At 53.9% G+C, this 9,098-nt stretch overlaps 2 protein-coding genes across 5 annotated transcripts; one reads left to right on the forward strand and one right to left on the reverse strand.

The window, feature by feature from the left end:
• Positions 1-300: 300 nt before the first annotated feature.
• Positions 301-5,237, reverse strand: PAF1 (PAF1 homolog, Paf1/RNA polymerase II complex component). 4 transcript variants are annotated; one of them, XM_082862331.1, is made up of 14 exons: positions 4,971-5,237; positions 4,389-4,418; positions 4,198-4,290; positions 3,773-3,894; positions 3,613-3,679; positions 3,424-3,525; positions 3,236-3,341; positions 3,068-3,136; positions 2,880-2,983; positions 2,673-2,789; positions 2,447-2,575; positions 1,111-1,216; positions 908-998; positions 314-829 (listed from the first exon to the last, which is right to left on the reverse strand). In XM_082862331.1, the coding sequence occupies exons 1-14, from the start codon at positions 5,015-5,017 to the stop codon at positions 432-434; spliced, it is 1,581 nt and encodes a 526-aa protein (XP_082718457.1). In that variant the 5' UTR covers positions 5,018-5,237; the 3' UTR covers positions 314-431. The 4 variants fall into 4 exon arrangements, with proteins under 4 accessions (XP_082718459.1, XP_082718457.1, XP_082718456.1 ...); XM_082862330.1 differs by having other exon boundaries at positions 4,389-4,439; XM_082862333.1 differs by lacking the exon at positions 4,389-4,418 and having other exon boundaries at positions 301-645.
• A 280-nt stretch (positions 5,238-5,517) lies between these two features.
• On the forward strand, positions 5,518-8,853 carry MED29 (mediator complex subunit 29). The gene is made up of 4 exons (XM_082862414.1): positions 5,518-5,784; positions 6,339-6,397; positions 6,675-6,759; positions 8,564-8,853. Exons 1-4 carry the CDS (start codon positions 5,569-5,571, stop codon positions 8,804-8,806), a joined length of 603 nt encoding a protein of 200 aa, XP_082718540.1. The 5' UTR covers positions 5,518-5,568; the 3' UTR covers positions 8,807-8,853.
• Positions 8,854-9,098: the final 245 nt, after the last annotated feature.

Here is a 9,098-nt window from a genome sequence, read left to right on the forward strand (position 1 = left end):
TCTCCCTTCTATTCCCAGCCCCACCGGCAGAATCAGCTTTGAGTAACTGTACAGTTTTTCTCGCTGTTGGAGAAGACTTATTTGTTGGAGTTTCACTTGTTTAATGGTCTGGGCTTATTTTGGAAAAAAAAAACAAACAAACAAACAAAAAGGATTCTGACCTTTGTTATGCTACATTTCATGAAAAACCTAGTGGCCCTGCCTTTGTGGCCTTTGCTTCTGTGCCTTAAGTACCAGGGGGGTGGGGGTGGGCGTGGGGGGCAGGAGAATGAGACCATGGTGCCTGGAGGGTAAGTAAAGAGAAGTTGGCTTTATTAACAGCAGAGGTTTGGAGGAGAGGGAAACAAAGCAAAAGGCTCACAAAGAGACCACTTGAAAAGTGCCTTCCTGCACGAAATAGCTATCCGCACCAGCCCTGAAGGCCCTGGGACTCAGTCACTGTCACTTTCAGCTTCACTGGAATCAGAAGCTGCGGCTTCACTGCCATCCTCCTGAGCAGAATGCTCGCTGCCACTGGGGAAGGGGCTGGCGCTCCGGCTCCGCTGGCCACCCCCATCGCTGCCACTGTCTGAATCATTGTCACTGCCGTGGGCCCGTCCTCTGTCCTCATCATCAGAGTCAGCGTCGTCCTCCGAATCAGCATCACTGCCGAAGATCTCCTCTTTGTCCCTGGCAGCCCGGGCCTCATCCTCACTGCTTTCATCCTCACCGCTGCCACTCTTGTCACTCGCCTCGTCCCTGTCACCCTCCTCCCGTTCACTCTCACTGCCTGAGCGCTCATCCTCGCTGCCTTCCTTCTCACTGCTGCTGCCCTTCTCTCGTTCCTCATCTGTGAAGGAGCAAGAAGCAGTAAGACCCAGTTCCCCACCCTCCCAGGGCTCCCAGAGTTTGACCTGTCCAGCTTTACCTGAGCCCCCAGCTTCTTTCTCTTCCGTCTCCATTTCCTCCTCTTCTTCCTCCTCGGGTTCGTGGTTCTCCAGCTGGGCCTTCCGTGCCTCCTGGAAGCAGCAGGGTTGAGGGGAAGGGGAGGGTGTTCTATCTGGTTCCTGCCCCACTCCGCACGAACTACCACCCTCCCCATGGGTGCCCTGGGTCAGTGGTGCTTGTTACCTGGGCTTCTAGTTCCTTCTCATTCATGTCCCGGTGTTTGACCACAAGCAGGGCATTGGTACCCGACTGAACCCCAGCCTTGGCTCGGCGCTTACTCAGGCGGACCCTGCGGTGGTGGAGTTGGGGGAGGGGTGTGTGAGATTCAGTTAAGGACCCCCGTGGGCAATCTGGTCTAATATGGTTCTTATCCATCCTTACTCATCTATGCTTAGCCTAGAGCAGACCAGAATAAATACAGACTGAATAAAGGAGACTAAACTTGGGGGTAAGGGACGGGCGGCATGACAGCCATCAGGATAGCAGTTTGGTTGCCCTACACTTTATATGTGTGTATATGTATGCCCTGTACACATACACATAAACGTATAAAGAAAGAGACTTTAATGTGAACTAGATACCAACACTTTAAAAGAACATAATCTGGATTTCTGGCTTTTGGAAAATAAGATTCTGTGACCCCCCCCCCCCCCCCCCCGGGGCCTTTGTTGCCTCGCCGCCACCCCCCACCCCCACCCCAAGCATAGCAGCAGATGGGTTGCTGTGCTGGGTCACAGTGCCCCTTGGAGGTTGCCAAGAGCTCCAGGTCACCCAGCCCCCAGCAGCCCACTGTGCCTTTTAGATTTTGTGTGTGTGTGTGTGTGCGCGCAGTATGCGGGCCTCTCACTGTTGCGGCCTCTCCCATTGCGGAGTACAGGCTCCGGACGCACAGGCTCAGCGGCCATGGCTCACGGGCCCAGCCGCTCCGCGGCATGTGGGATCTTCCCGGACTGGGGCACGAACCCATGTCCCCTGCATCGGCAGGCAGACTTTCAACCACTGTGCCACCAGGGAAGCCCCTTTTTAGATTTTTTTGCCTTAATGGGATCAGAATTTGGATCTCTCCTTTAAATAGAAACTCCAGGTCACACTTTCCCAACCTTACACCAAGGGTCCCAACACAGCAGTAAACTTTTAACCATCAGGGAAGTCTGGGGGGTCATGTTTTTTGAACTTGGGTATCTAGCGCTTCATTTAAAACATTCATGTTAATTTTATGTATTACTCCATACTTTAGCTATGTTTACTCTTAACACGAAGTCTCTCATTAGTATCGGTAAACTTGGTAGTCCTACTCTACGTAAAAGCTCTAAATATCTCCAGTGTTAAGTATAGATTTTTTCTGGGTTCTTGTGTTAGAACCAGGTCCAGCCCACATGCATGAACAGGCTTCTGCTCTTATAAATGCACATGGCAAATCTTTAGGTATAAATGACCTCCAAGGTGGCTCTTGCAATACCCCAGGGTACTGAAGTACAAGCCCAGGCTAATCTGAGTGAGGTAGGACTGTGCTGAGTACCTGGTCTCCAACTCATTGTAGTAAACCCCATCACCCTCTCGGAAGATGAAGAAGTAGTTCTCCTCGTAGCCCTTGCTAGCCTTGTTCTTCACATTCCAGTTGTACTCCCGAGCAATCTTGTAGTCGTACCTGAGGATAAAGGGGATAGGGTCAGCCCCATTTCTTCCCTGTGAGGGAGAAAAGGAGACACTTCTCAATACCCAAAACCTAACCCCAACCCACGCACACGTCATCTGGTGCATAATCCATCTCCTCTTCCTGGTCCCGTTTTCGTTTCTTCAGTGTTTCTTCCACAGGCAGGAAGTAAGCCACAAATTGGTTCCCTTCCTCATCCATCATGCCCCTGGTTGGGGGAAGAGGAGGAGCAGTTAAGAGTGAGTGAGGAGAAAGAGACAATAAGAAGCAGGCCAAGGTGGACAGCAGGGCCACTTACCTGATCATGGCCTGAGACATCATCTCCAATGCAGCTGCACCACTTGTGTCCTTGGGGGCAGGGTCTGAATCAAAGATTACCTGAGCGCAAGGGTTGATCCACATCTGGGACATGGAGGACACTGGAGTTAGACTGGGACAGGCAGAGATGGCAGGCTATCCCTCTCTGCCCCCTGCCCTGGATCTGACCTTAAAATCTGGAAAGACAGGCATGACCTCCACTGGTGTCACTCGGGGCTTGCTGTAATGCTGGGAGATCTGGCAGAGGCAAAAACAGGGTGAGAAGGAGTACAAAGTGCTCTGGAACCACACCTCTGTCTGCCTCCCCCCACCCCCTCATCCCAGTGCCTCAATTACGGATTTCTGGGCATCCTCAAAAGTCTTCTCAATAGCTGTGATCTGGCTATCCCTGTCTTTGTATATTTCTTCCTCAGTGAACTGCTGCTTCACAGAAACCCCAATCCTAGGGAGGAAGAAAAAGGCCTTTAGAGGCCACTGGATATACCTGAATGCTCCACCTTCCCTCCCTACCCACCACAACTTACTTAACCTCAGGCTTCTCATTGGAAATGCCATAACGATTGAACTCAGTGGAGATGTACTCTGTCTTCCGCATCCATGGCACCACCTTTGCATGCTGCTGGGATCTGGGGCAGGAGAATCGGGCACCTCAGGACCCCACTACGTTCCTCCCATCAGAGCCAGTCCTGAGTCCCCACTCAGCACCCCCTCACCTCTTGGAGCTGGTAGGGGCCTGAATCTCCTCTTCCAAAAGCTTCTCATCAGCTGGATCTAGGAGTACTAGAAGAGAGCAAGGTGAGAGAAGGACTATGACGGAGGACCACAGCCAGCCCTCGCTAGCCTAGGGCAGGCCCTCCCTGTCTCCCAACACACCATTGGGGTCGATGCGGTATGTATCAGGGTTGATGAGGTCAATGGTAACTCCCAGGTCTGGCTCAGTCAGGAGATCATGTTTGTGCTGTTTCTCCAAGGAAGTCGCTTTGTACTGGACGAACCTGGGTGGGGAAACATGCCCATTATGGTTGCCTAATTCCAGGCTTATCCCTCACATCCCTGCTTCCCAGAGGCTAAGCTCCTCCAGGAAGGAACTCAGAACGAAATGTCCCCCATGTTGGAGTCAGCAGGCGAGCAGCACTCGAAGAGACTTGGACACTGCTTCTTTACTTAAATATTTACGGGGCACCTACTATTATGTGCTAGCTACTGTTGTATGCCTGAACAGTCAACAAGAGCAGTCCTTGCCCTCAAGGAGCTCATTCTAAGTGAGGCGTTTCCCTAACCCCCATGCGCAGTCTCACCTGTTCTGGTCGAAGGGATAGGTGATGAACTTGGGGTCGAAGGGGATGTCAGGGAGGCTATTGCAGTACTTGACTCGGCAGACCACTCCAGACCTGGGAACACAGTGGCTCAAAACCCAGCCCCTGATGCCCCACCTCTGTTCGCAACCCCCATTGGCCCACCCGTCCTAAGAAAACACAGTGGAGCTCACCTCTCAGGCAGAGTCCGGTGAGAATTGGGCCTGGTGGGTAAAAGAGACACACTGACAAAAGCTGGAAAGAAAGGGATTGACAGGAGAGCAAAGGGGGTTTTTCCAAGCTTTTAAAAGGGAAGGAGAGAGTGACAAACGCTAATTCCTCTTGGAAGGGGTGTCCCAAGTGCTCTAATGAGAGTGTCACGTATTCCTTTCAGTGTCCCTAAAGGCTTTAATGAGTGAAGCCAAGTGCTCAATCCCTTTTGAAGGAGATGTGTTCAAGTACTTTAATAAGAGTCACATGCTCCATTGTTTTTGGGAAAAGGGGTCTCCAAACGTTTGACTGGAAGAATAAAAACTCAATCCCTTCTGGGTAAAGTCCCCAAGAGCTTAATTCCAGAACTCCACGGCAGGGAAAGAGGGGGGCAACGCGCCTCCTGAGACCCGCCCCCGTGAGCGGGTGAGCGCCCCGTGACGTCACGGGCTGACCTGGGGGCGCTGGTGAGGTTGCAGGCTGACAACTGGGCTCGACCCTCCCACCTCGCCGATGCCTACCCAAACGTAAAGAAAAACAGTACAGTCAGGCGCCGTATTGCCTACCTGTGGCCATCCTCGCGCTGGGCCTGGGTCTGGATAGTGGGCGCCATGGCGACGACGCGAGGTAAGTCCTAACAAGAGCCTCAGAAAGCCACGGTAAAAGGCGGGCCGACTTCGGCGCACGCCCAGTCCGAGGCAGGGCTCGGGTGGACACCGCTCTCCTCAGGGACAGGGTCGGAGTGAGGTGGGCTGGTGAGAAGAGTTCCAGCAACACTGGAGTACTACGTAGTACTCAGGTAAACCCGCAAACAACGCCAGGGACTGCCTCACAGCTCCAGAACACCAACTGCCGCCAGTGCTCTGAGGACCGCAGGTCGCCTCAGGCGGCGACGCCTTCTGGGAAATAGAGTCTGATTGGAACCACACCCGGATTGGCGAGCGTCTGGGCAAAGGGCGGAGCGAGGCAATGTGATTGGTGAATCGGTATCTCAGTCTAGACGTCGGATTTGAGAGTCGAGTTGGAGGGTGGGCTCTTTCCCCCCATTGGTTAACTTCTCTGGGAGGCGGAGCTAACCAGCAAACGGGGCCTAGAGACCAAGACGCTAAAAAGAAACCGGGAAGACGCGCTTCTGACGCACTTCCCGCCCGCGAAGCGAGAAAGATGGCTGCCTCCCAGCAGCAGGCTTCCGCGGCTTCCTCTGCCGCTAGTGTGTCAGGTCCGGGTTCGGCCGGTGGCTCGGGTCCCCAGCAGCAGCCACAACCACCAACACAGCTTGTGGGACCTGCCCAGAGCGGGCTTTTGCAGCAACAGCAACAGGACTTCGATCCTGTGCAGCGCTATAAGATGCTCATCCCGCAGCTGAAGGAAAGTCTGCAGGTGATTGGTCGGGAGATTTGGCTCTGTGACACCACGGGGGCGGGCGGAGGGACTGTTTAGTCAGGGAGAGAGCAAAAGGAGCGTTAGGCAGGGGAGAGGAATGAGACTTGATCTTCTTCGTGAGGCCAAAGCGAAGCTCTGTGGATTGACAGTGTGGGGTGGGATCAGGGCGAATTATGAGCTTGAGACTGACTGGAATTCGAGGGGGAGGGAATTTAAAGGAGAAACTTAGTTAGCTCTGGTCGTTAAAGCCTGAGGAAAGGACTGGCCTGTACAGAGACTGACCGTGACTGGTGGATGAGGGAGGACTCTAAGGTATGTCCGGGAGGGTTGGCGAGAACCCCAGGTGAGAGCGGGCCTCTGGGAAAATACAGGTGGTTATTGCTATAGAGGAATGGAAGCTGGAGCTACTCTGGAGTGACAGGAGGGTAAGTGCCAAGTGAAGAGGAGGCCTGAGATTGGGTGTATCTTAAGGAAGAGTGTAGATCTACCAAAAGTGTCACCTCTTCTCTTTCTCCATCTGCTGCACCTCTTTTTTTTTCTCTTTAAACTAGACCTTGATGAAGGTTGCAGCCCAGAACTTGATTCAGAACACTAACATTGACAATGGACAGTGAGTACTCCTCTTTCTCCAGGCTGTCCTAACTCCATCCTAGTCTTAGAAACTCATCCCCCTTGCACCACACCCACCCCACTTTTCTCTTATTTTCAAGCCTGGCTCCCTAGTGCCTGACCTTGCCCTTTTTGCCCCTTCTTCTATTAACTGTCCCCTAGGCCCTGCCTCGGGTCTCCTGGGCTTATACCTCGTTTTCTGATGGATACTTGGTTGGGTAGTCACTTAGTCCCAGAGATTGGAAATACATTCCGCACCTTCTTCTCCCGGACTGTAGGAAGAGCAGCGATGGACCCATTCAGCGCTTTGACAAGTGTCTGGAGGAGTTCTACGCACTCTGTGACCAGCTAGAGCTCTGCCTGGTAAGGGGTCTCCTAGCCACCGGGTGACCACAACCCTGCCTCAGTTCCTGGTGCTTCAGGAACCTTCATTCAGTCAATCGACACACGCTCTCTGAGCACCTCCTGCGGCCCAGACCTGTGCTGATGCTGCAACTGATGCTGGGGGCACAATATTGCCCAATCCTTGCCCTCACAGAGCTTCCAGTTCAGTGGGGTGACAAATATATCCTCAAACACTGACAGCTCAGAGTGGTCAGGGCTCTGATGGGAAAAGCTCAGGGCATGGAGGGCTCTGAAGGGGGAAGCATAGACAGAAGGCTCAGGGCTGGAGTCGTGGAGGCACAGGCAGAGGGGGCAAGATTAAAATGAGGGAAGCTCAGGGGGCTGTGGAAGTCCAGAGAAGGCACCTGACCCTGCCTAGGGCAGGTTTAGGGAGGAAGTGGCTCAGGGTAGACTACTAGTGGAGAGCACATCTGCGCGGAGGCTGGAACAAAAATGGAAGAAGGGCAGGAGTTGAGAGGAGGGCAAGTGTCTCAGAGCACAGCCTTTGGAGTCAGACGGACCACCAATCTCTACCTCTGAGCCTTGGGTTTCTCCTTTGGAAAATGGATTTTGGGGAAGGACTCAGCAAGATCTTGCATATAAAGCACTTAACCTGGTACTGGACACATGGCAAACGTTTCCTGTAGTATCCTCATTGTCATCATTATTTTGAACTGGACTTTGAAGGAAAAGTCAGTCTGAGGAGCCTCGTAGTGGCAGAAAGGTATTCCAGCCAGACGGAACAGCTTCTGCTTTAAGTTCCCTTTAGGAACATCATGAAATTCAGTCTGGCTGAGGTGTGCTAGGCGTTGGTGCTTGTTGCATTTTGAATATAGCCTGGAGGGTGCTGGGGAGCCATGGAGGGTTTCAAGCAGGGAAGGACATGGACCCATTTGCTTTTTTAGGAATATGCCTCTCTGGCTGCCACATGAGGGGTGGGTGCAAGGGGCTGAGAGTGGAGGCTGGGAGCCCATGGCAGGATTCAGGAGGGCCAGGTTCCACCAGAGCAGGGTCCTGAGGAAGTGGGAAAGGGAAGGTGGGAGAGATACTCAGAAGGCTTTGTGCACAGGGCCATGGGACTGACGGGCTGGGGGAGGAGCCTCCAAGATGAGGCCCGGGGCTCTAGTTGGAATGGTAGGGCCGTCCCTGAGACAGGGACCCAGGAAGGAGAGTGGTTTGGGGGGCAGAGTATGGGAACTCTGGAATTTTAGGGGAGGCTGGGTGCACACAAGTGGTGTCATCAGTACAGAGGTCGGAACAGTAGTGTGTGTGAGTGAGACAACCCCTAGAGGGCATGAGAATGAGAGGAGGAGAAGGGATACGGGAATTACCACATTTAAGGCTTAGATAGATTAAAAAGCATCTAGAAGGACCAGCCAGAGAAGTAGGAGGAAAACCAGGAGGAGCAGGTGCCGCCAGAGAAGCTAGTGCCAATGCCAAGCCTAGGGTCAGGACAGTCACAACAATAGTAGTTGACATTCATCAACTAGCACTTAAGTTAACTTGCCAGGACCTGTGCCTGTGTCTCTTGCACACTGCTCTCACCATTCTCACCTTATTAGATAGTAGAAGTAGTTATTAAGCCCATTTTCCAAAGGAGGAAACAGACGCAGAGAGGAGCAGCCGCATGCCTGAGGTCACCCAGCGAGTGGCAGGGCCAGGCTCTGACCCTAAGACCCCAGGATTCCAGAGGCTAAAAAGCCTACCCGAGGCTGGCCCTTGGGGTGGGGTTGGCAGTACCCGGAGTGAAGGCTGATGCCACACCTTGCCTGCCTGCCCACAGCGCCTGGCCCATGAGTGCCTGTCACAGAGTTGCGACAGTGCCAAGCACTCTCCGACACTGGTGCCCACAGCCACCAAGCCCGACGCCGTCCAGCCTGACAGCCTGCCCTATCCGCAGTACCTGGCGGTCATCAAAGCCCAGATTGCCTGTGCCAAGGACATTCACACTGCCCTGCTGGACTGCGCCAACAAGGTCACAGGCAAGACGCCTGCACCGCCTACGGGCCCGGGGGGCGCCCTGTGAGCTGGCAGGGCTGGGAGCGGGGCTGGCAGTGGAGGAGGGAATGAAGAGTGGCCTCAAAGCAGCTGTGTCTCTGACTTTTTTCCTGCCTGCGCACTGCGGCTGGCGCCAGCAGGGGGCAGCAGAGGCCAGCAGGGAGCGCCCAGGGCGGGGCCAGGCCTCTGCGGGCTGCCTTCTCTCTTCCCTGGCTGAGGGTGGACTTTGGATTGTGCCTGTTGGTGACCTCTTCCAGGGGCTCTCCCCCAACCAGGCCTGGCTCTGGAACCCTGACTGGGTCCCTCTCCCTCAATCCTTC

This window comes from Leucopleurus acutus (assembly GCF_964270905.1).
Source record: "Leucopleurus acutus genome assembly, chromosome: 20".
NCBI lineage: Eukaryota > Metazoa > Chordata > Mammalia > Artiodactyla > Delphinidae > Leucopleurus > Leucopleurus acutus.